The following is a 26869-nucleotide window of genomic DNA, read 5'->3' on the forward strand; positions in this document are numbered from 1 at the left end:
ATAGTGTAGATGCATTCATGCTATGCGAGTGTGGGTGGGAAAAGTATTGATTTTCCTCATGTGCATGTACTGTATTGGCGTGTGTGTGGGTGGCTGTTAGTGCGTGTTTAAATTTCTGCAGGGTACCGGTGAAACAAGGGAAAATTTCAAACGGAAAAAAAACCCGCTTCTTTGGAGCAAAGCCACTGCTGTTTACACACATGATAAATAAGTTGGTGGCTGAATTGTCTTTGTGTTTGTCTTTTTCCCCGCCCAGGCGTGACGATGAGGTGACCCACATTAAGATCCAGAACTCGGGCGACTACTATGACCTGTACGGAGGCGAGAAGTTCGCCACGCTGGCCGAGCTGGTGCAGTATTACACCGAACAACAGGATCTCCTGCGCGAGAGGAATGGCCATGTGATCGAGCTCAAGTACCCTCTCAACTGCAAGGACCCCACCTCCGAGAGGTGCAGATAAACTTGCACACTAACGCCCACGTGTGCACACAGCCTCGCTTTTGCATACAGCCGAGCACAATGTGGATAAAACCAGTCACACACGGATATACATACAAACTTACATCTGAAGTCAGCTCGTTATCTTTGGTCAAAACTCATTAAAACGGCATGAATGTTTATTCCTGAACACAGACATTTATTTTTATGATTGTATAGTCTCATCCTGCCATGAGAAGCAGCTAAACCACCAGAGAACCTTCATGTCAAGTAATTAAGTCATTCTGCTGCATTTCCAGCTTATTTAATCTATAAAGGCAGTTTTAGAATTTAAATAGAAATCAGTGGGGAAAAGCTGCTAATGCAGAAGCAATTCATGTACAGCTGGAAAAATAAATGAAACACATTTATTTGAGAGAATTAAATCATTTTAATCATCATTCATATTTTAAATGTGATCTTTTCGAGCCATCACCATGGAGCTGTGCAAATATATTTCTCCTCTTAATATCTATATCACTATGGCAAATCATCTCTAAAAAAAAAAAATCTAAATTTGCTGTTTAACTCTCCACCGTTATGGATTACATTGGAAAATCTGAACACTTGAAAAGCAAAAACATAGTAAAATGTCCTTTTAGCTCTGGTTCTTTAGCTGCTAAGTGCTCCAATATGTTCACATGTTAGTTGCTTACTTTGCTGTTTGGTGACACGCTGTCGGACCTAGAGTGGATTTATCAGAGATGAAAGCATGTTGTTTAAAACAGCTGCCTGCTGTGACTGGAAAGGATGTTGATGAATGAACCAAAATAGCCAGGTGGAAGCCCTGAAAACAAAGTAATACTGTCTGTGATGGTATTGTCACAATACGATCCCTCTAAGAGCCTGTTGACAAAGATATTGAATTATTTGTTCACATCAGCAATCAGTAAACCGTTTAAAAGAATGGCAGGAGGAAAGAATCTTGTTATTTACTCGTAACTGTTTACACATACTGTGTGTAGACGTGGTGCACTTTTCTGTACACAAACACTCACACACACACTTCCACACATTACATTTACATGCACGTCACATATACACACGAAAATAGTGGCAAATTCCCAATTGCATGTTTGTCCAAAGTGAGTGGGTGGCGCTGCTGTTTCTGTCTGTGCTCTCCAAGTATCCACACTAAACATCCCTCAGAGAGCGTGCACAGGTTGGATGCAGTGACACACTTCAGCACACCTACACATGTTCTTTAAAATGGGAGGCGAGGGCAGCTGGTATGTTTATTCATACTCGGAATACACGCATGCACTCACACTTACAGGAAGCTTTTTGGAAAGCGACATGATCATATATCCTTCATAATTATAATTAAGTCATAAATCTAGTGTAATTTAATACTGAACAGGCCCTTAACACTTTCCTTTTCTGCACACTGCAATGTGCATATCTTAGTTTCTATTTAGGTCCAAGAACAACTCATGATCTCTGGCTTTGGTTTCTGTGGTTTTTCTATTCTACATGCATTTCTTGTCAGAGTCTTCCTACGTGTCACCACACAGCAGGAAAATGCAGACATGCAAGTTTTTCATCTTAGCATCAGTAAGTGAGTGAGGCTGCAGCAATCGGAGACACTATCACTCTTGTGTAGGAGTCTGCGCTCACATTGCACATATAGATAGACATTATGTTAAACCCCAAAGGTACAATATGGAACCTTTTCCCCTGGAGACAGGAAACGTATCACCAGTCCTCCCCCTCAGTCGGCCACGTCTCCAACTCTTCGCACTTGTCTTGTTAATTTGTCTACCTTTTGAAACAGCATCTAACCTGAGGCTGAGATTCTCCGTCTCCACGGTAGCTGGAGAAGCAGATGGTCAACGAGGCCGGTCTGAAATAAAAAATCTTTGATATCGCTGATTGGTTGTCGTTGTGACTGATCTGTAGCCGCCAGCTTCACCTTGATACTGCAGACACGGCCAGATAATATGACATCATGTCCACAGTAAAAGGTTTTGGCCCTAAATCTCCCGAACATAACCTAGAGATGATACTTAGGAGCATTCAGACAGATGCTTTTACAAACTGATGGAATACAGTATTTATTGTTGTTTATACGTGTGAAAAATGAATCACTGTCACAAATACAATGAAAAACAACATTGCATTATAGTAGTAATTACTAGGTGATATCAGTAGGTATGCAGTAATAAGAATCGTCTTGTATTATATAAACTTGTTTTTCAAATCTATGGTCAAGATTCACAGTTCTTAGCATCTTTTTTGGGAGAAAATGCCACAACTCGCATGATGCCATCCATCTTGTCAGTTTGCAGTTGAATATCATTTTTGGACTTGTTTGTTAATATAACATCACATTTCTCTGTCTCCTCTCCAGGTGGTACCATGGGCACCTCTCAGGGCGAGATGCAGAGAAGCTGCTCTCCGACAAAGGCAAAGCTGGCAGCTTCCTGGTACGTGAGAGCCAGAGCAAACCAGGAGACTTCGTCCTCTCAGTTCTCACCATCGAGGAGAAACATGAGAACATGGACCGCAAGACCAAAGTCACCCACGTTATGATCCGCTACCAGGTGAGAGAACACATTTCAGACTACTTAGTTTTAATGAGGAGGCTTTCAAGTATTGTTTAGGTTTACAGTGTCTAGACGACTTCAGCATTAAGTTAATGCGTTAAGTTATTTAGTTTTAAGCAGGTCGTGAGCAGACCAGCTGTTTCTGTAGTTTCTGTGAAAAAATTGTGATTTTTTTTTTTTTTTTTTTTTTTTTTTTTTTCTGTCTTCAGCCGGACGGCAAGTACGACGTTGGCGGCGGTGAGAGGTTCGACACCCTGGCTGACCTGGTGGATCACTACAAGAAGAACCCCATGGTGGAGAAAAGTGGCATCGTCGTGCACCTCAAACAGGTATCGTGGAGAAATTCAACAAATAATTCAAACAAAGCATCCAATGTTAGATCTGTTAGAGTGATTTGAAGCTATTGAGAGTGTTGAAATGTTCATTTAAATCACATGAAAATGTTTGGTTGATACTTGTGCTGGTTAAATTTGTTTAGATCTTTAATCTATTTATCCCAACGTGTCAACAATAGCCCTTTAACGCCACAAGGATAAACGCCGCCAACATCGAAAACCGGGTACGAGAACTCAACAAAGTAGCAGACAACTCGGAGAAGCCCAAACAGGGATTCTGGGAGGAATTTGAGGTATGCAGCTTCAAAACTGTTGAAAACTCTCCAAGTCATTGCGCTCAATCATGGAAAAAAAAAAAAGAAAATGGTAAAATTTTAATGGCTCTGAGTTCAACTGTCTATTAAATCAATAAGTAACATGTATTTGCTAAATAAATATCATGGAATGTCATGTTGTTGGCCGTTTGCTCACAAATGACTTCAGTTGTTCATCTGTTTCCGTTTGTGTACAGTTTCATCTCTGTTTTTTTCCACTGACTGAATCTAAATGCATTTGTGCAGCCTTAATCTCTGAGTACTGGTGTTGGCCGAAGCTTATCTCGTAACGAGTGTAAATGTTCCTGTTATGTCATTTTCATGCAACTGACAGGTCATTCATGTGAATCATTTCTATTGTGTCAGGGCAAATTAGGCAGTGAGTTATAATCTAGTATTACAGGGTTATTATAGTTTTGGTTTGTCTGTTGTCTGGTTATTGGATTATCTGCTTCAAGTTGAAAATCCTTATTGTGCTGATCATCATGTGTGCAATGAATTTAGATCATGGATCGTCTCTTCTCTGCAAAAGTTTGAATACGTTAATTACACAACATACTGTTTCATAGGAGTACACAGTGCGAGTTATTTGGAAATCAAGAATATAGAGTGTGAGAATATAGACTAGTCTGACTGTCTTTTTATTTGTGGCATATATCTGGTTGTACTGCATCTTAAGAACTGTAGATAAACGCTGTAATTGCTTCACATATTGTAACCCTCAAGAGCAGATGTGAATTTAAAATGAATTTAAGTTGCAGTTATGAATGAAGAGCTTTCTTTGCAGTTGAAGGAAGCCCCATGGTAAAACATTTCCTCTTTATTGTACAGCCTGAACATTGAAATATGCGGTTTTCCTTGTTGTTGCACTACAGGGTGACCCCAGCTTTATTCAAGGCCCGTTACACTGTTCAGAGCAATATTCAAGCAATAGTCTGAGTATATCTTGTATATCTCCTCAGAATTGGCAGTTGTATCATGGTATATGCTTTTGTGAAGATCTTCCAGGGACATTTATAAAAAAGAAAAGGAAAAAGATAATAACTTTCCTTTTTCTTTTGCCTTCAACTCTCAGGTACTTCAGCAGCAGGAGTGCAAACTGCTGTATCCCCGGAAAGAAGGCCAGAAGCCAGAAAACAAGAGTAAAAACAGATACAAGAATATCCTCCCCTGTGAGTCAGGCAGCGACCTGCCATTTCCTGCCTGTCCAACTTCCTGTGGAAACAATGACACAAATAGACAACATATAGACCTGAACAAAATATAAAGATGTTGCTTTGATCCTGCACTGCCTGTCGGTTGACATTAAATCTGAAAACAAACATTGAGTGTGATCTCAACGAACTGACTTTTCTTTGTGTTTAACTGTGTTTTCAGTTGACACAACACGGGTTGAAATCCGAGAAATGGATCCAGATGTTCTGGGTTCAGACTACATCAATGCCAACTATATCAGAGTGAGTGTGTTCAGCATTACACAAGACAATGTGTCAACGAGTGTGTAAACATACTAGTAACATGCAGCAATTGTGACTTGCGGCAACCTTGTCTTGATGTGAAATAATCGTGGGCCTTTAAGATTGTTTTGTATACATACAGCTAAAATATTTGCACTTAGCAATGAAACTAAATATATCTTAGATATTTGATTTAACATGAGCTATTACATCTTTACTTAAGTGCTTAACTGTCCATGCTGTCCTCCCATACAGAGTATGCATGAAGAGGGGCGCCATGTGGAGGAGGGCAAAGTCTTCATTGCCACCCAAGGGTGCCTACAGAATACAGTCATTGACTTCTGGAAGATGGTGTATCAGGAGAACACGCACGTCATCGTCATGACCACGAAGGAGATGGAGCGAGGAAGGGTGGGCATTAAACACGCTGCAAATATACATCCATACAGTTCAACCGAGAGCCTGGGAAACACTGTGATTGCTGCTTTATATCTTGTATGTTGAACTAGAAGGATTTCATGGAAATGTCTTGTGATGGACTTGAATGCTGTTTCAGACACTTTCTAACACCAGTAAAACGAAAACTGTAAACTCAAAAAAATCCTCACTAATCTGACAACGATACTCAGATTTAGTGATCCAATATGAAGCACTGGTGTTCACTTATACATATAATACATATAAATATAATATATATATTACATTATTTAATTGTTGAGTGAGAGAGTGTGAATGTGTTAGGTGTGGGGGTGGGTAGGGAGATGGCTGACCAGCATAGTATTACAGTTAAGCTGATTGAAAAGCTGCTTGAGATGATCTGCTTCTTTAGATTGTCTAATACCCACCACCTGCTGTCTGTCTCTCTGTGTTTATTCTGATATAGAACAAATGTGTCCGGTACTGGCCGGACCTCCACACCACCAAGGAGTTTGGGAAGGTGCTGGTGAGGAACGTGGACGAGCGGCCGGCTCAGGACTACATCCTGAGGAAGCTGGAGGTGACACGTCTGGACCGGGTGAGGAAAGCTGTGTGCTCGGCCTGAGCTGACCCACTGACCTGGGGTCAGATTATCTAAAACCTCACACTTACACACACAAACCTACAAATCCTACAACATGTGTTTGCGCTTATGGGAGGATCGACCGCATGGATCCAAAGAGCACGAGAAGCAGATAGAGGAAAAACTAGATGGCAGAAGTGAACACAAACTTTTCTACAAGGCAGTTTTTTTGTGCACTAAAGCCTGAATAAAAGTAATTAATTAATTTATATAACATGTAGCAAGGGTGAAAAGGGATGGCCATGTTTTTTTTCCAAGTGTGCACAGTGAATCCCATCCAATTAATACGTAATAAAAGCCGTTGCTTTGATCACAGCATCAGACGGTTTTAACATATTCTAAAAGAGTAAAGTTAATAATAAAAATAAAAAAAGAATTTCAGGGGTATGCAATGTTTGGATAACCACTCTTGGTGTAGGTGGAAGTTTAGAGATGTAATTATGTATATTATAATGTACTATTCTATACAAATATGCAGCTCTCGACCTACGAAGCCTGTCTGAGAACATTTCAGCAAAGTTTTCTCTAGAGTGCCACTAACTGTTTGTGTTTTGGCAAATTACAGCTAAATCACTGGGTTATTTGTTAAAATATGACAAACACATTTAATGAAGGTTACTGTCAATCACGGGTAACTGTGGACAGAGTAGTTATTCTATGTTCATACACATTCAGCTCCAAAACAAAGAATTGGGTGGACAAAGTTTAAATAGGGTTTGGTAATTTCCTATCTCTTACGTATGATTACATTTTTAACTGTACACAGTAAGAGCTCCTGGTTGCTGCACTATTCCATGCTGGTCATAAGCATTAGTTCCTTTGTATGAGTCTGTAAGAAATTAGGAACAGAAGCCACAATCCTTATTTTGTATAAAAGCATATTCCATCATTCAGGTAGAACTGTGTGATTCTAGTGTTACTATATTGCTGGTTCCAGCAACAAAATGTGACTGTCGGAGGATATTTATTCGAAACAAGGAGAGAAATTTGTACTTAACATGACCTTGAAAAATATCTACACGAGTTTGCCAAATCAAACTGTGAAACTACACACAAATATTTGTGTCGAATGAAGATCATAGATTTTGTCCCTCTTAAAATAAAAAATACTGTATACATTTTTGATAACAATATATTTTTTTTGTCATAGAAGGAGCCTCTGAGGTACATCTGGCACTATCAGTACCTGAGCTGGCCAGACCACGGGGTGCCCAACGAGCCTGGTGGGGTCCTCTGGTTCCTGGAGGAGGTCAACCGCACCCAGAGCACCATTCCAGACACTGGACCCATCGTCGTCCACTGCAGGTACAACCAGGAAGTAGAGGCAGTGTTCTATAATAGGATGCTTCAGTTTCAACTAAACAAGTACAAAGACTAGTTTGACCTCAACTTGGCTAAGAATATAGGATCCAGTATTAAGCACTGGTGTTCACTTATAAAGCTATAGGAGAATATAGAAATGTGATTGGCTATACAGTTCAAGCACTTCACAGAAAACACCAACAATTATTAAAATCCCATCCTTCCTACGGTACACTTCAGTGCTGGGAGCCCTTTTTAAAGGAATACCTTTATAATGCAGAAAACCCTGCAGATACAGATACAAATCTTCAGCTACGTGCACATCAAAACATTTTATCTCTGGTATGAATGTTGGTGTCAGACAGGCTGGTTTAGGCTTTTCAGAAACAAAGATTGTTTTAGCACAACAATCTCTTGATTTTAGATAAACAAAAACATCCGGTGTCGGTTCAACACCTGGTTGATGAGGCAGGTCAGAGAAGAATGCCCCACTGGTTGGAGCTGACAAAAAGGCAACTATAACTCGGATTACCACTCTCCACATCTCTGCTGAGCAGAAAAACATCTCTGAACTCACAACATATCCAACCTTGAGGCTAACGGGCTGCAACAGCTAAAACCACACTAGGTTTCACTTCTGTTATAATTCAGAGGGTGCAGTGACCACAGGCTCACCAAAGCCACACAGCTGAAGAGTGCAAAAACAGCCTGGTCTGATGAATCTTGATGTCTGTTGAGGCTGCAGATGGTCGGAGCAGAGTTTGGCATCAACAAGCGTGAATGCAGGGAACCAACCTGCCTTGTGGCAACAGTCCTGGGAGGTGGTAGTGTAAATGTGTGGGGAATGTTTTCTGGCACACTTCGGGCCCTTTAATAACTAATCAGTCATGATTTAAATGGCACGGTCTGAGTATTGTTGCTGACCTCTAAGGCTGTGTTTCACCATCTTCTAACTGTTACTTCCAGAAGATTAATGCACCAAGAAAAAGTCACCTCAAACTGGTTTTATAAACATGATGATAAGTTCATTGGACTTCAGAAACCGCTCCAGGCACCAGATCTGAATCCAGTAGAACAACTTTAGGATCTGGTAAAACGAAGAACACTATCAGAGCTTCAAAAGGTCCTTTTTAGAGTTGAGGGAACCTGCTGAACGGTCGGCAGCAGCGCTCCATCAATCAGGTGTTTATGGTAGAGCAGGCAGATTGTAGCAACTCCTAGTAAAAGGCACATGACAACCTTCTTTGAGTTTGCTAAATGGCATTTAAAGGACTGAGAACACAAGGAAAACTATAGTCTGATGGGGTCAACAATGTAACTCCGAGCACGACGTCTGCCCTGCTCACGCTTGGCTAATACCATCGCTGCAGTGAAGCACGGTGGTGGCAGTATCAGGCTTCAGCGTACATCAGAGCACCAGGAGCAGGCAGGCTGGTGAGAACTGAGGGATGAATGTAGCCAAGAAAACCTGCTTCAGAGTTCAGCAACCTAAAAATGAGGTGATGGTAAAAATCTCAGCGCAACAATGACCAGCAAACAACTCGCACACCACTGCAGCAGCTCTTCAACTCTCTGACTCTCCCAGACTTAAGTCCCACAGAAGATCTGTTGAGAGAGCTGAAGATCTCGTCTGAAGTTCAGACACTTTCCATCCCGTCTGACTGGCTTTGACAAAATCTTCCAGGAAAAACGGGATAAACTGCACAAATCCAGCTGTTCAGAGTTTATAGAGACTTAACCAAGAAGACTTAAAGCTGTAATGGCTGCCAGAGAAGTTTTCTATAAAGAATTTAGAGTCTGACACCAAATACAGAATGCAAAAGGGATTTGAATACTTTCTGAAGTTCAGTAAATCAGCAAATATTTTAAACGATATATTTTTTGTTTTTAATGCATTCCTCTGTATTTTCTTATTGTCTTTATCTAGATTCAAAATTAGGTTTAGATTTTACCAAATGCTATTTAAGACAACCTCAATTACAATATTAATACTTGCATGTAAGCCTTACATGTAACAAACAATGGCATTGTTCCACCTTTGGATTTCAGTGTGATCATCAGTCTCTTTAAGCAGACTGGGAATATGAGAGGAAAAACACAATAATCCAGGTTTACTTATCAAGTTAGAATATACATACATGTTATTTGTCTTTGGTTTAATGTCATGTGATAAATGTACATTCAAATTCAGAGACGTGCCTCACATACTGTTAAACATTGCACATGAATTTGTCTGTGTTTTTCATGATTTTCCTGTATGGCAACCACTAGGGTGCGCTATAATGAAGGTTCAGAATTTGGCCTTCTTTTTGACGAAAAGTCTTTACCAAACTAGTACTGCAACAATTATTTTTTTAAATATTCACAATAAACAAACTTATCAAAGGTGTCAAGAGAGGAATTCTTATGCGACGGACAGTTTTCATCATATAAACCTCAGTGTCCTCCTGCAGCCTTCAGACACGGTTATCAATAGCACAAACACGTGTACAATTACTTTCTCTTACCCCCTCAGTATTGACTTGACATTATATTTACTTCTAGTAACTGTTACATAAAGTTCTGCTTTAGCCAAAAAAAACTATTTTTCACTGGTTTTACAAAAGATGTCCGCATGACCACCTTAAAGGCTGAAACTGTGGAACAGCATGATCAGTTTTGGATTCATCTGTAGTCCGGACGGGCTCCTTGTCATAATAAAAACCAGAATTACAGTTCCGGTAGCGATAAATAACATCAGTCATTAGCTTAATTTGACACAGATTTAGTTCATCATAAAGTCGTTCCTGCTGGATTGCCAGATTTCTAAGCCTTTGTTTATTTTTTATTGCATGAATATTTATCGAGATAGACTGAAGAGCAGACTGTAGCTCTCAAACATGTTGGCAAAGGTTGTTCATTTGGTGTTCTTCTTGTATGTCTCTCACACACACGCACACACACACACACACACACTTGCACTACAAACACGCTGATAGACTAACAAAACACGTGACTCATCACCTACTGGTCAGTCAGCTGCTGATAAAAAAAAAAAATGTGGTAAAGTGGGAAAAAGAGTATTGAAGTGAGTTCTCAGAAGAGATTGAACAGTATTTCATGAGAAACAACAACAGATTTGAATGTCTTCACTTCGTAATGCTCATATAACACTTTTCATAACTGACTAAATAAAATAGTATTCTCTTAAAATATCACCTGGACATTATTACGTAATTTCTTCAAGAGTTGTAACTACACCATTTTTTTGACTTGTCACTCTGTTGTCTCTGCAGTGCGGGCATCGGCAGGACGGGCACCATCATCGTCGTTGACATCCTTATTGACATCATTAACCGTCAAGGCAGGAGACTCGGATACCAAACTTCACACACCTAATATTGTTTCTGTTACTTCAAATGTTTGTACTGCATCCTTACTCTTCTCTGTGTGCTGTAGGTCTCGACTGTGACATCGACATCCCTAAAACCATCCAGAGGGTACGGCAGCAGAGGTCGGGCATGGTGCAGACAGAGGCCCAGTATAAGTTCATCTACATGGCTGTGCAGCAGTACATCGACACGGCTCAGAAGAGGCTGGAGGAGGAACAGGTACGCAGCTACACTACAAGTCTAAACTACAGAAAGGCAAAAAAAAGAAATGGAATTGCATCACGATCAATCAGCCTTTACTGTGTTAAAAATAGCTGATTTATCGATTGTAGTGAAGATGTATAAGCTCACAGTCTGAAGACTAGCACCACGTGTTCTGTTTGGACAGCTAGAGCAGTGAAGCAAACGTCAGCCTGCCAACTGTCTTGGTATGTTTCCACTGCTGAATGTAGACACCATGTGGGACTTGTTTACGGTGTCTCACTTTTAAATCAGTGATTCTCAGCCGGCGGGTGACGAGCCACACGAGCATCACGGGGCCAATAAGGGTCGGTTGGTAACGTGTGCATGGGAAAAAAACAAAAAACGACAAACTTTAGTTTTGAAGTCTACAGAATTTCTGCTGCTATGCTTTTATTTTGAAGCACCTATGTTTTCCACCATGCAGCGTGCATGCAGTAGCTGTTTGCTGCCAGCTTGTCACGACATTAATGGCCTAAATCAGGGGTCTCAAACTCGCGGCCCGCGGGCCAATTGCGGCCCGCGAGACGATATTTTGTGGCCCCCACCTTAATATGAAAGTTTAATGTTAGTGCGGCCCGCGAGTTTTATATGAATGGCACTTTACAGTGTTGTGTGCGGAGCTGAACGAACCGACCAATCACGGTGGGGTATTTGGCTCTCGGGGGCGGGACATCGACCGGGCTTGATGCAAGCAGAAAAACATTTCTCAATGAGTGAAAGTGACAGCAGCGTTGCCATGGAGAGTTTTCTTCCGTGCCTGGCTGGCTGCCTGGTTTCTATCAGGCAAACGCGGACATTCGTCCCAGCGCGCTGCGTTCACAACACTTCCAAAAAAAAGTTTTTTAAGTTGCTGCCCAGCGGGACATTATACGTATATATGTCTCTCTCTGACAAAATAAATCAAAGTGATGCGTACGCGGCGAGATAAAAGAAAGGAAACAATGTAGCCTAATGTGGTCTGCAGTCACATACCGACACCTGTCCGTCGGCAATAACAGTCCCCGATAACCCGGACCAATTATAGGGTCGCACCGTTATTTGTGGGGGTCATTATTTTTTTATTTGCATCGCCTCACACGATGAACACTACATATATTTCTATATGATGTCATAAACACGGCTAAACACGACAGTGACACCAAGTGGAATTAAAATATATTCCACAGCCCCAAACATGTCTTTTTCAAAGCCTGCAGTGAAGAGAAAGGTTGGTGATGAGCACAGACAATCCCAGGGAAAGTGGGAGATGCAATATTTCTTTGTTGAGCACAGGGGCACCCCGACGTGTCTTATTTGCACAGAGAAAGTTGCGGTGCACAAGGAATACAATTTGAAACGTCATTACACAACTAGACATGCTGAGGAGTATGCAAAATACCAGGGATGCTATGCGAGAGGAAGCGCTGCCAGGTCTCCAGCAGCAAGGAGTAGGCAAGAGAAGCCATGTTCAGAAGAACAGTTCATGTTCTTCAATGTTCCATTCATGTTCAGGACAATTCATGTTCAGAAGAACCCATTGAGGTTAAAGAACTGTTAATAAAGATGTTTAAATCTGAATACAGCAGATATAGAAGGCTGAAGAAACCACACATAGTTGCTGACGAGAGAAATCTAATTATTAATATTTTATTTATTACTGATTTATTTACTTATTAATTCTTAATTTGTTTATTTATTTTTTCCATCTTATTTTGTGTTAAAAAAAAAATAAAAATAAAGACATTTGAGAAGATTGGAATTTTTTTTTAACAAAGCTTTTCTTGTGGAGTACCCGATGCGGCCCAGCCTCACCCAGACTCTGCCTCCAGTGGCCCCCAAGTAAATTAAGTTTGAGACCCCTGGCCTAAATTAATGTTGTCAAATCAGTAGTTACCTCTGACAAAGGTTTAGGATTACATGAATCAGACTTTTAATGTCATATTTCATACAGTTCAATATAGATTCCTGAAACTTGATGAGCTTCACCAGTTTAAACGTGTTTGAAAAGCATCTCTGCTTGTAATTCAAGATAAATCTGCCTATTTTTTTCATTGGCTTTTTATTCAGAGTTGTATTTTTGTTACACTTTTTATTTCATGCTTTTAAAAGCACATGACAGCGTGTCTGCTCTTCACAAAATACATTTCAAGGGTTTTAACATTTTTCAAAACTTTGGGCCATAACCTAATGACTAAGGAAAAATTGTGATTCCTCAGACTGGCCCAGTTGAGAACGACTGCTCTAAATTATTCTGATTAATTTTGTCACTTTTCAGAGGAATAAGATGAAGGAGAGAGAATATTCCAATATCAAATATCCTCAGATGACCAACTCTAGGTCCAAACCCAACATGGCGTCCTCCCGCTCTTCATCTGTGTAAGTATAACAAATACCATGATGGGAGCATTGACGTGACTGTCATACATATATTCATGGGACGAGAGGAGAAAATAGGTTTAAAATCCGTCTCTGTCTTTTTGAGTGAATATTTTTCTGTGCATCTGCAGGATGACAAACGATGATTCGTCGAGTGTGTACGAGAACATAAACTTCAAAAGCCCTCAGACGTCGTTTAGCAGTAACACCAGGAGGTAAAAGTGTCGCCGCGGACCTCCACTCCTCTCTGTCTGCCTCTCTGTAAGTGTCACTTCATTTCACTTTTGATTAAAACTAGAAGTGGTTTAATATTTTCCCTCCTGCATCAGGGAACATGCTTTCACAGATTCATCACATTTTCTGGAGAACGGTGACGAAGGCAAAAGGAAAAGAGCATGTTCGATGTAAAAATCTAAAACTTAACTTCAGGCTTCGCTCGATGTGTCAGAGAAACTGAACTCTCCCTTAAAATCCAAACTCCAGGTGCCCCTCCGCTGATAACAGACAGTTCACTTTCTCCCAGTGGGTCAAATTCATTTTCCTCATGTAAATCGAAGAGTAATGTTCTTTTATTTTCAAGTTTCAAATTGTAGAGTAGCCAGGAGCAGCTGAAAGAAAACCAGAGCTCCTTTTTATGAAGCAACAAAAGATTCAATTTAGGTTCAAATTATAGTCAACCTCAATTCTCCCGGCCTCGTTCTTTTCTCTCCGAGTGACTAATACAGTGCAGCAGCGACGGGAGCCGAGCAGTGTTCACTTAAATAGCTTTGGTTTGGGGGTCATCTGCACATGACATACACTGAATACCATTTTAATTAACAGCGACTGTTTTTTTTGTTTTTTTTGAATTGTCTGCTACATTAATGTTGTACATTTTGTTTTTGGAGCCGTTAGAAAACGATCATATCCAGACATTTTTAAACAGGTCTTCATGCTTTAAAATTTAGTACATCAGTCAGACTTCTCAGCTTCTCTGTCTCGCTTGCATGGTTCAAACTGTCAAAACAAAACTCCCAATCAGACCCATGTTTTTTTTACTGACATCCAAATGCTTAATCTGAATGGGTATTTACATTATTTGATGACTTTTCATTTTATAAGTTTGAATATAATTCAATGTTTTTTTTTATTTTATTTTACATTTTTGTTTTTTTTTCTTGTGAATGTGGTTGGAAGTCAATTTAAGTTGACATTTCTAGTTGGAAAAACGTTGTTTTGAATCCCCAGGGGCATTGATAGGATTTAATTTCCTGCATGTTGTGTTAGACATGAGGATCTTCTGGCTATTTGACTGGAAGCTTTGGACGTCTGATTCTATTTATACAAATTTCTGACCTTAACGTGTCCTCTGAAACAGGCCTGTCAAAGAGCAGCGTGCCGGACACGTGAATCCATAAACAACGACGTCCTGCTGACTACGTTCCTCTGTCAAAACAAATATAAAGGATCCTTAACGATGAATGCGCAAAGCAAATTCGAACAAAGAGCATCAAAAACAACAACCACACATGACGACACGTAATCCAACCACAGAAAAGTACTTCATAAAAACATAATCAAAAACATCATACGGGAAAACAATTAAAAAAAAAAAAAAAAGTAAAGCTCAAGACACTACCGATCCCGACTATCTGACCGGAGCTTGTTAAGCGACTGAACAAAGGATGTGAAGCTTCTTCTTGTCTCCCTGAAGATAAAAGTGCAGATTCACGTCACAGATCTGCTGCAGTCACGATGGACTGGTCTGACGTACAAGTCATACTGAACATGGTTTCCCAGTTGTCTTTCCAACAAGATTTTGATTATGGTAGTATGGTTATGTTACAAATGTATATTCATCAGATGATAAAGTCATTATCAGATTATCAATATTTATTATTAGTATCTTCCTCAAGAATTCTACCAGTCGATCTTTATTTTACCTTCTGTTTTAAAACTCATGCAAAGGCTTTTTTTTTTAATTGAATCCTTTGTGGGATTGATTTAAGTCATTCACACACACACACACACACACGCACACGCTAACACACTCACTGCACGGTGCTCCATCTCCGCATGTCTCCATAACCCGACGGGTGGAGTTTATGCAGAGTAACTGCTGTTTTATTAGCGCTACATCACCAGTTGCATCAGATCCTCGTGTTCATGATTCAAAGTGACACCAGCCGTTAACGTTGCTCGTCCTCCTGTCTGTTTGTGTTTCCTTCAGTTTCAGCAGAGGCATCGCTGCGTCAGCACCTGAATAGTCCCTCGTCAGGGGAGGAGGAGGAGGAGGAGGGAGGGGGGGGGGGGGGCCAGGGGCGGAGGGAGCGAGGTGCTCTACACCGCACTCCACAGTGGTGGACCCCGGGCCCGGGCCGAAGGGGGCGAGCAGACCCCTCTCCTGCCGCCATCCTGCTGGACCTCTCAGCCTGCAGTCCCACCTGGAGGACTCCACAGCGTAGTGCCCTGTCCAACCCCCTCCACCCTCATCCACCCCCTCACCCCCCTCCTTCCTCACACTTCCTCTCCCACTTCTGCTCCAGCCCTCGCCCTGTCTTTAACCAGCACCAAGTGCCTTGTCACAGGACGTGTCTGTAACCCAGCCCCCTCAAACCTGCTGTCACCTCTCTGCTGTCGCCGCTTTCCCTGGAAACCGAGTCGACACGAGAACCAACGTGGAGGGAACAGAGCCGCGCTGCTTGTCGCGGGGCGCTCCGCCGGCGCTCCCTCTGTCTCCGGACTCGCCGGCTGTCTTCGGAACTCAAACCTTTCGACTGCTTTCACTGCGTTCTGTCTCTCCAGCCGCGGCGGCTATTCACGTGGCTGCCGAGTTACGCAACCCGCTACAAGATCCTGAGGCGCAGGAAGGCCGACCGAGCGAGCCCTGTCTTCTTCAAATCTTATAAAAAAAAAAAAAAAAAAGGTTTATTTCGGGTGTAAAATTATTGTATTTTATTTTTTCTTGGAGATGTGACTGATTATCACGATGTTGTTGTAAAGGTTTTTTTTAATGTAATCTCATCAGCTGTTCCGTCGTTGTTCTTTGACTAAATGGGAGAGCGTTTGACTTCTGGTTGCTCATCGGTCCTGTCCGTCATCTGAACGTGGCCTCTGGTGGTCCCAAACAAACTCAATCATCCTTTTTTTTAATTAGCTTCCTTCCATTATTTGAGGGTGGTTTTTTTTGTTGTTGTTTTTTTCCGTCGAAGCTGTCGGTATCACGGTTGTGTAATATATGAGATGATGTTTATTTATGTACATACATATTTATAAAGGAGCGTAGCGATGGAGATTATATTTGAACACATCTCAAAGCAGCATCCCCTGCTTTAACTCAGATTCAGGTTTTAAGAGTAGTGTGAAGTTTAGCAGGAAACGTGGAGGAGAGGGTTCCTGAATGGGTGCTCGGAGTTGGCCGAGCGCCGCCTCTCAGCTTGCTTTGACTTGCTGTCCTCGTTAATCAGCAGGTCCGGTGCAGTTCAACATCTGTCAGCGGAGATCGTCACAAGGAGACCGGGGTGGGGTGGGGTGGGGTGGGGTGGGGGGGGCGGCGGTGATTACAGCGGGCCAGATGGCCATCTGCCTGAGATTGAAGAATAGATTTGTCTCCAAAAAGTAATTTAGAAGATGGCCGTAATCCAGGCTTGATGATAGCGGGGCGAGTAAGCCGACGTCATTGATCTGATAAGGAAGTCGGCGTTGCCGCGGCGCACTGAGCCCCCCGGTGCCCCGTGGCAGACTGGTGGCTATTTTTAGCCTCCAGGAGCAGCACCAAAATATCCTGCTCAAATACTACAGCGAGATGTTGGTGAAATGTGAGCCAGTCCATTTCAAATGTCATGAAAACCTTAAAACATTATGATTTTTTTTTTATGTGTTCAGTCGACCTTTTTAAAGTCTAAAAGATCAGACGAAACCGCGGAGGGAGTGGCGCTTTCTGTTCAGACCATTCCTCTTCCTCCCTACGCCAACAGAAACTGAGCATGTCAAGGACACTCGCAGGCCGCAATCACCTAGTTTTCTTCAGCGCTGCACACACACACACACACGCGCACGCACACGCACACACACACACACACACACACACACACTCACTCACACACACACACAGCTGCTGCAGCTGCATGCTCAGGATTCTTCGAAAACACGATCGGTAATGAAGCCAAGCCAAATCACAGCATACAGAGTAACTCGGCCGTTGCAGTGAAATAACTAGAATATAATAAAACCAGTGATTTGATACTGTTGAATGTAACCTGCAGCGACCGTTATCATCCTGCCAGACAACCCAGCCGTGTCTTTTGAAGGCCCAGAGGAGCACAGATTCAGTCTGTCGGGACGTTCCCGGTGTAAATCCTCGTTTTAACGGTGAACGAAGGCTCTGTTTTCTGAAACGAACGGCGTCGCTGCCACGTCTCGGTGAATGCGGCACCACTTGATGCTCTCCAGTTGAATTTGAACATTTGAGGATGATTTTAATCCTTGTGTTTTTTTCCCCTTTCCCCCTCTTTACTGTGATCTTTTGTCCGATGAATGACTTGTGGATTCGTTTCCTTGTTTCTGAACTTCTCGCGCTGTGGATCATTTTCTTCTTTTTTTTTTCAGTGTATTTCACTTTGCCTCTCTGGGTCAATTTGTTTTCTGATTTGGTGAAACATCAATACTTGAAAGTGTGAAACTGCTGAACCTTTGGCCTCAGGCTGTGTGGATGTATGTTTTGGTAGTGCACTAGATTTTTGCCATCAGTGTTTTCTTCTTTTTTTTTTTCTTTTTTTTTTCATTAATTTCAAATTATAAACTTCTAATTGATTGTTTTATTCATTCTTGCATTTTGTATTGTATCTGAGTTGTTATATTTTGTATGGTTGTGAGAAGTAAATCCTGGCTCTCTGAAGCAGTGTACACGGGGGTATGCAGTAACAACACAGTATTTTCTGTCTGCTCGTCCTCTTACATTTACTTGAACATGATGTGTTTTGGTTTTGATTCCTCGTTTCTCCGTTGGTGGCAGTAAGCCTGAAGTGAGTCGTGGTAAACTTAAGTGCTCCCGTGTTGCTTCCCCCTTTCTTTTTTTCATCATCTTCTTGCACTGACTCCACCCAAACGCCTTTTTTTTTTCTTTGCTGTATAGGCTCCGAACCGCTGATGCAATGAGCTGCCAGAAATGGCATCAAAATGGTTTATTATCATATAGTTTAATAAAAATCTATGATGGCACTCTGTAAAACGTACATGCCTGTTAATGTTGTGTTCACTTGTGAGGTTGTTTTTTGTTTTTTTCCCAGCTGGAGGAAGGAGATGGAGAATCTCTTTTGAATCTATTTTTGGAAGAGGCTCCTAGAAAGTCTGCCGCTGTGTGAAAGAAAGAACATTAGAAATATGAAAAGCCGGCTGCGTGTTTGGTGGACTGTTTGGCCCCCAGGTGTGGCCCCTGCAGCGGAGACGCAGCGGAGAACAGAGGCGGTGTGTTACGAAGCAGCGTTTTGAGTTGGACCTCGCTGCGACTCTTCCGTCTCGTCCACTTTAGTTGTCCTTTTCTTTTGGAAAAGTGCTCCGCGGTGTGAGCTGCATCGGGACCAGTTAACTAATATTAACGCTGGGAAAAACAAGGCATTCACATTCGCGTTCACAACGGCAGCTTTTCATGGTCGACGTGGCCTGTAGAAAATGTGCTTTCTGACTCGAGTGAAACGGAGAACAGTCCAGACAGCCGAGTCAGAAATGAGCTCTGCGTTAGCCGTCGTGCTCGGAACACGTGAGCAGCGTAGCTCCAATAAAACGGTTTTATTCTGCTGCCGCTCGCAAGAAAATAGGCTGCTTATTCGGCCTTGTTGGAGACGAGGGGAAAAACCCGACAGCTTAATTGTGTTTCCTTGGAAAACATTCAGTTTAAATGTTGCTGTGTAAAATGATGCCATCTGACAAGAAGTTACTTTTCACTTGTTTTTTTTTTTTTTTTTTTTTTAATTTAAGGAAAGTTGTGGTGAAACTGACTCGGTTTTTCTTTTTGTTCGTTTTAATTAGATTTTATTGTTTGACTGTGTTTACCGGCAGGGTAAATGATGCTTCAGCAAGTTGTACTTTTATGGCGTCTTATTAATTATTGTTAAAATTGAACTCTTATCAAACACGTGTCGCAGGTGAGCTGTTGTTGGAAAATCTCAGCCTACATTTTCCTATGTGACGCAACTCATCCAGGAATAAATAAAGCAAACTTCCTGTAAGGACAAAGGAGGATTTGCTTGTGTAGTCATGAGGTTAAGGTTCATATAAGGAGGAAATGAAAAGCGGCCAGGGATTGGTTTGTTTTACAACTACGACCTGATATTGAAGAACGTGAGGAGCTGTAATAAGGGAAAGTCAAATGGAATCCATTTTAATAATGAGGCACAAATGAGTGAATACCTCACTTTGTTTTTATTAAAATTCTGTAAACAAGAACATATCAAAACACAATCAAATGCACAGCAGGGAAAGTTTTTAGTTGGCACACCGGGATTACGTTCATTCTTTTTTTAGTGATGGATGTTTGCAGTTCGATGGATATTTAAAAAGTTCAGATTTCATAAATAAATGTGAGCTAATATTAGCCTATCCAAACCAACAGTGGTGGCTTGGATACAACACTGAGTGTCTATGACGTCATCACCGAATGTTGAGTCGACACAACAAATCACCCTAATTGTGTCCCAACAACCAATTTGTATCTAATTTCAAAATACAGGTGCAGATTAAATTACTATAAATTGTCATCTGTAGATGTTTTTGTGTCAGTTCAAAAAAGACATATGCAGTAAAAAAAAAAAAAGATCAACATAATAAATTATTCTGATAAGTCTGAAGTGGGAACATAAAATCGGTGCAGTCTTTGTTGCTTTACTTCCTGCAGGGTCTGCCAGTGTGTATTTTCTTTTTAAAAAAAAAACAATCACCACCAGGGGGTGCTGAAGTCAGTTGTCATAAAAGCCTACACACAGCAGCTTTAATATATGTGGTTCTGTTGAAAGTTCCAAATCCGAGGTGTGTGGAGAAATTTACAATGTCAGACATTTGCAACATTACCAGTGTGTTATATACAATGTTATCTACATTAGTGGGGTCCAGTTAGTAGAGGTTTTACTCTGGTAGAAGACGAGACCCGGTGAAGGGGCTTAAAGTAGTCGTGGTGGGACGACTGTGGTTGGTGGGTTCTTTCATACAGCGCATGTTCCCGGTGGTGAATACACACTGCAGGGGCCACAACACAACCACAACAAGCAGCACCATGAGCACAACGAAGAGCATCATCCTCTTCCAGTCCGACATTCTCTCTATCAGGCTCAACGTCCGGGCCCTAGTCTGGATCGGTGCTTCCACCGTCTTGCTGGCCCCAATGTCGATGCAGACGCAGAACGCCGCGGGACTTTCCGGGGCGTCCTTCCTGTTGCTTTTGTAGCACAGCTTCTCCCCCTCCAGCCACACCGGCTCCTCGTGCTGCTGGTGGGTGGGCAGCTTGCAGAGGACCTCGCGGCTGGTGGCCAGGGCCGGGGGCCCTTCCTCCGGCAGCATGGTGGGGTGACGGCAAAAGGGGCACGAGAGGCGTGTGCTGCCGTTGTCGTCGTCGTCGTGGTCGGCCAGCGAGACCGCCATGAGGCGGGAAAGGCACTCGAGGCAGAAGGTGTGGGTGCACTCCAGCTGCTTGGGCGTTTTGAAGACATTGTCGTAGGTGTTGTAGCAGATGGAGCACTCCGGCTGGCCCATTACCGACACTTTCTTTTGCTGCTCTCCAGGTACTTCCTGGGGCGCGATCTGCACATGCCAAATCTTCTGTGCCTGTTCCATCTTCAGAAATGTTAGCGTTGGCTCTCTTTAGTCCTTCTCCTGTGGACTCGCTGCGCTTTTCTTTCCTCTTCTCGGGCTCGCTTTAATTTCTGGATTGTCTAAAAAGAATGAGTGAAAGACAGATATTAGTTCTCATATCACGGAGACAGGGCAACCATGTGCAAACCGTAATCCCACCAATTCAATCAGGGCGCATTTTATATCCAAGTGAATGTTTGAACTCTGAACTATTCCAACGCTGACAGGAATTTGCCCTGTCAATGAATAATTCAGTCATCGGGAGTGATGTAAAATGGGTCCGAAATGCCAAGTGACATTGGATTTACAAAATCAACTGCACAAACAAATGAGTCATTTAAGTGACATTAACCACCCCCTTGTGTGGGCAGCTCTGCGGGAACGGTGTGGACCTCGTGAACCTTGTGGACCAGTGTGGACAGTGTTTTCAAGGGAACACGATAATAATCAGCATTTCGGCCTTCAACAGAAAAAATCCACGACAAACCAAAAGACGTAAACATTCAGTGAAACCCAGAAAGTCATCTACATATTCTGGTCCCTGCCAAACGGGATAATCTCATTTTCTTATTTAGGAGAGGAATCTACAGATCACAGTAAATACAAAGTATGGCGGGTGTTTTTTCTTTCCTCGTGACTCGGGCACACAGTGCAAACTTTATTGTTCTCAGGGTCCCAGAGTACTGAAATGTGTCAAACAGCTTTCTTTGGGTCTTATCTGCATTTTCAAATATCTCCGTAATCAATGTAGGTGGAGAACGGACGACTTCTATGTGATCTAATCGGTGATGAAGCAAGGAAACTTAAGTGTATCATTTTAAAAGAGCCCAAGTGTTATCTTGCTGGCTATTTAACAATCTTCAGTGCTGCAGTTGGCTTCTAACTCGTAACCCCTGGAAACACCTCATTTAAAAAAAAAAAAAGTTGTAATGCATGCTGTTTTCAAAAGGGCACGTTGTTATTGAAAATGACTGCATGCAAATTTTGTTCATGGTGTTAGCAGCTGCTATTAGCGGGCTGAACACCGGCCAAAAAGCAGTGACTGACAGCATTTCTCTATATTTATATTCATCTATAGCATCGCTTAAAGTGATTGGTACACTGTAACAGCACTTCTACATTTTACATTTTGGTTATCGTGACTTTCTCTTGAACTTTTTGTAGGTGATTCATAATGGCCCTAAATAGACTGCATTACCCAGGGGGCACGGCTTCTCACGCACCTGTTCCTGTTTTCATGTGCCTGATTTTCTTTGTCGGTGGCTAGTCGAAGTAATGTTACATTAACCTCGCAGTAATGTTGGCCTGGCTCCAAAAAGGTACAAACAGAATCAGACGTTTACAGCTGTGAAAGCAAGCTGACGTTAGCACCACTGCTAACAGCAAAGACCCTGTGATGCTGAGTATGAGAATATCTCGTTCAACATGAATAGCAGTGTTTGTCCTTCCAAAATGTCCAGGACGTGCTGAATGTATGTCAACATCAAATATCCAATCACATAATCACTGTTTCCTACCATCCCCGGTCTCTATTGGTCGAGCAAATGGCGCAACTTCCTTTATCCGTTACAAATTAAAAGTCTTCAAGCAGCTCATACACCACCCAGCCATATAGCTTATAGTTTTTTATGTTTTTATTTAGTGTAATTAAATAATTGCAATGGTTGTCCCCTTGATTAACTACATCCATGTTGTGAACTATAGCAAGGCCTGCTAGTATCTTCTATTCACTGATGAAATTAAGAATGAAGCCTATGGGTATGCTGATGGAGGCTGATACGGACGCAAACATGTGAATACTGTCACTTTCCTACTTCAACCACTGAATGTGTATGTAATTAACAAAGATTGTTGCAGAATATCTGCCATGTGCTTTAGATGAAAGCTTTTCTGTGTAATTGCATGGAGTTTACATGCAAGACTTATTTATTGAATTTACATTTTTCAGAGGCAGTTTGCATATAAGGATATTAAGAGTGGAATGCAAATGCATACCGGCCGATACAGGGAGTCTTTGGGTCCTTGTTGCCTCCAGCAGCTGATGAAAGCTTGTTGAGGGCGGGTCACTAGCATGCGAGTACGTCGGGGATAATTACAGGCTGCTTTGTTAATGTGACTTTTGTTCACGTCTGTATGCCACTCGGCAGAAACTAACGGACCGGGTTTTTGGGGTGCTGTGGGTGTCTCCGGGAGCAGCTCTGCGTTGAGTCTGCTCCCTTCGCTTCATGTTGTTTGAATGATAAGAATATTACATGGTAATAACCCGCCTGCTAATGTTGTGGGCTCCGTATTTAAAGTCCCTAACGTGAAGGCGACTGTGTGTGTTTGTGCCTTCGGGATGAAGGATGTCGGAGCACAGGTGCTCTCCTCTCGGTGCCCTCAGGGCCGGTCTTGCCCCAGTTCTCCAATCTACACAAAGTCCCTGCTTGTTCTCCGCCTAATCGCTCCATCTGCCCTTGACATTCCTGCACCGCCGACTCTCTCTCCTCATCTCTGCTGAATTCAGACATGCTTTAGTCGGATGAGGACAGATTTTTCTGTATAATTACACCTGTCTTATCAGTTTCAAGCCTCCCTTTACCGCTGATTGTGACTCAGTTACCCTATTGCTCCATTTGAATTGTAGTTACTGGGCGTGGTCTGTCTCACCTGCAGCAAGTGATGACGCGAAACGTCAATCTGTCTGTAGGTCAAATTTAATTCACCATGACAGACTGTTTCTATGGACCCAACCAACTACATAGAAAAATTATACTTGTGACAAATGAAAGTGTAAATTCAATGAAGTCCTTCATGTTCAAACATTTACACAGCTGGTGAAGCAGCTTTATAAGATCATCAAACAAAGTCAATAAATATCTGAAATATTAACCATAAAATGCATGCTGCGGCGGTAATTGTCTATTTAAACAAATGTAATAAAGTTTTCGACAGCATTTGAAAAGCCAGTATTCAAACACTGTTCATTCACTGTTCATAAAGGCTCCCATGTGGTTAACTTGTATATATTTCCTATATTTTACGGGTCAAAGAGAAAACTCAAGGTCTTAAAAAGGGAGAAACAGTTTGCCTCAGGCGGTGTTACTTGTAGTACAAGCAACAAGTAAATAGCAACCAACCAAGCATCAAAAAACAGCACAGTCGTAGATTTTGGACAGCTGAAGCACCGCCTGAGGCGGTTGTACGCATAATCTTTGTTTGACCTTTGCTTTACAGTGTGATTATAAAACCACTGAAATTAGATTTGAACTTCTAGGCTCAGGTCTCAGCTGTGTGTTCTACGTGACCTGTATGAAGTCTGAACGTGACTCCATGTCACGTGATCTGGCGACAAACTCAGCTTCTTAGTTAAAGATTTACAGCTTTTAATCTGTCAGCTGGTTTAGAAAAAACCCATCGAGGAAATGCCACAGCTCAAATATAAAGATGTTGTGTACTGGTCGTCATGATCTTTCCCTACGGCAATGTTTCACTCAGTGACCACACTGGAAACAAATGATCAAGTTGGTGAAATATGTCACCGATTTTTCGGAAAAATAAGAAACGGATTGGATGGATGGATGGATGAATGGATGGATATATGGATGGATGGATGGATGAATGGATGGATATATGGATGGATGGATGGGTAGGTATATAAATAGATAGATAACCTACAAATCAGACAACAAAGTGTGTTAAAAAAAATCCACCATATTTACGAATATATATATGAATTTACATACAAGTATACATTCATGTAGTCGTTTATAAATACTTTAAGTGAGACTGTGTGAATGAAGAAGAAGAATTAAGTCATTCTTTCCTTTACAAATGAAAAGTTGAACTCGTGTTTTAAACGCACGCCTGTTCAGACGAACACTCTCAACCTTTTAGCTGCCTCAGCCTTGTTAGGTCTGGTGTGTCGCTAATGTTAGTTTCAGGTTTAGTTCACTGACTTGAATTTTTTTGACTTGTGCTACTGTTATTTATATGCACTTATAATTAACCTGTAGGTCTACATGTAGCCCTGGTCGCCACTAATTAGTATGAGTCTCACTTTGAGGTGGAAAAGGTTTAAATGTCCATTTACTCCCTATTCGCACCACAGACTGTTTCAAAGTGACATGTAAAAAGGATATTTAGGCCTTGTTCTCAGGTTAAAAGCAAAATGTCCTGAGAGCACGTGAAGGAAAGTCAATCCAGAAAGCTCTGGTGCCACACTGAAGGCTTGTATAACGTACAGCAGGGTCAAATAAGTCGTTGCTGGATCCAAAATACTGACTTCAAACATGAGTTATAGTTTTTTTTTTTTATTGTCTCTGCAGCATTCTGCTCTGACCTTCACTTTCTGATTCCTCGTCACGATCAACGACACGTGTTGTTACCAGTCCCACTGACCCATTTTTCTCAAACCACCGCTCACTTACAGTATGTGCAAAGTAGAGAGTGTTTCATTTGAATGCTCAGCTCTGTACATGTGCTGCTGTATGCTCTGTTCAACTGCCACCCACAATGCTGCACTACCTGTTCCCAGTTTGAAAAGCAAATGAAACTCGATCTACCTGCTGTTTGAGCTGGGAGGGGGGGGGGGGGGGGGGGGGGGGGCAGTTTAACTGAACTGAACTTGAGGGAACAAATACAGATCTGAGCAGTAGCTTGTGTAAGCACAAAAGACAATGCAGAAGTGAGTACACACAGGGAAACACAGAAAACTACACGTGATGACTGCTGCTACATGGCTTCAATCCACCTACTGCTGCCACATGAACACTTCTTTATAGCTGAGCACAGTTTATGAGATGAGGTAAAGGAACCTAATTTATATCAGATTAACTCAGCAGTGTGGAGTTTGGATTTTTTTTATTTTTTTTTATTTTTTTTTTAGTTTAAGGAGAAGCTTCACTTTAAAGGAAAAAAATAATCAAATATAAACAGTTTTTATAGTAAAACATTTTTAAAGCCGTGTAGTGTAACAATAAAAAGCACAAACTCTCGCTGCAACGTGTAGCGCAAAGGTTCGTCTTACCTGCCAGATGATGAAGATGTCAAAGGATCCTCTCTTGATCTCTGTGGGCCGGGCTCACCTCTCACTCCCTTTGCTCCTGCATGTTTCTGGAGTCAACTGGCTTCTGAGCTCCCAGCAGGGAGTTTGGTTGTTTTTTTTTTTTTATAATTGTGCCTCGGCTCCGGCTCAGGTCGTCCTCTGTAGGGTAACACCAGGTGTGTGGGTGGGTGTGTGTGTCTGAGCTCTGTGTGTCAGCGTGAGTCCTCCTTCCTCTTGCGTCCGTTGGCCAGTATCACCTGCCCCTGCTCTGCCAGCTCCCTTTTAGCACTCTGTGCAAATGTGCTTCAGACAAGAGTCCTGGCCTTGAGGTGGTGTCTGAAGGCGGGGAAGAGGAGGAGGAGGAGGAAGGAAAAAGTGTCAGTACTTCTAGTGTGGAGATACCTTTTCCTTCCTTTCCTCTTCCAACCTGTCTTCACTACTGTGTCCCCGCCCTCACGTAAAAACACACACTTAAGACACACACCTTCAACTCCAGCCCTATATACAAACACATTAATGCCATAAATCCTTCAACTGAATGATGCATTTATTTTTCATGTC

At 42.0% G+C, this 26869-nt stretch overlaps 2 protein-coding genes across 3 annotated transcripts in view; one reads left to right on the forward strand and one right to left on the reverse strand.

The window, feature by feature from the left end:
- Positions 1-15740, forward strand: part of ptpn11b (protein tyrosine phosphatase non-receptor type 11b) — a 37426-nt gene extending 21686 nt beyond the window's left edge. The window contains exons 3-16 of one of the 2 annotated variants that reach the window (XM_069141209.1): positions 257-451; positions 2829-3021; positions 3234-3353; positions 3539-3652; positions 4749-4845; positions 5051-5130; positions 5386-5541; positions 6014-6145; positions 7341-7495; positions 10768-10835; positions 10931-11082; positions 13361-13461; positions 13593-13722; positions 15671-15740. In XM_069141209.1, coding sequence (XP_068997310.1) covers positions 257-451; positions 2829-3021; positions 3234-3353; positions 3539-3652; positions 4749-4845; positions 5051-5130; positions 5386-5541; positions 6014-6145; positions 7341-7495; positions 10768-10835; positions 10931-11082; positions 13361-13461; positions 13593-13680 — 1651 coding nt within the window. In that variant the 3' untranslated portion in view covers positions 13681-13722; positions 15671-15740. The remainder of the gene's footprint in view (positions 1-256; positions 452-2828; positions 3022-3233; positions 3354-3538; positions 3653-4748; positions 4846-5050; positions 5131-5385; positions 5542-6013; positions 6146-7340; positions 7496-10767; positions 10836-10930; positions 11083-13360; positions 13462-13592; positions 13723-15670) is intronic. The other variant, XM_069141210.1, reaches the window with a different exon arrangement.
- A 4097-nt stretch (positions 15741-19837) lies between these two features.
- LOC138193149 (RING finger protein 223) lies at positions 19838-26437 on the reverse strand. Its single transcript, XM_069141004.1, has 2 exons — positions 26291-26437; positions 19838-21362 (listed from the first exon to the last, which is right to left on the reverse strand). The coding sequence occupies exon 2, from the start codon at positions 21262-21264 to the stop codon at positions 20560-20562; it is 705 nt and encodes a 234-aa protein (XP_068997105.1). The 5' UTR covers positions 21265-21362; positions 26291-26437; the 3' UTR covers positions 19838-20559.
- Between the last annotated feature and the right edge of the window lie 432 nt (positions 26438-26869).

The sequence above is a fragment of the Embiotoca jacksoni genome, unplaced genomic scaffold (genome assembly GCF_022577435.1).
Source record: "Embiotoca jacksoni isolate LCO1_2020_lvr unplaced genomic scaffold, fEmbJac1.0.p SCAF_9, whole genome shotgun sequence".
In the NCBI taxonomy this organism is placed as follows: Eukaryota; Metazoa; Chordata; class Actinopteri; family Embiotocidae; genus Embiotoca; species Embiotoca jacksoni.

Bases quoted from the DNA above. Each gene is read 5' to 3' on its own strand.
- LOC138193149 (XM_069141004.1), bottom strand. From the start codon at position 21,264: ATGGAACAGGCACAGAAGATTTGGCATGTGCAGATCGCGCCCCAGGAA.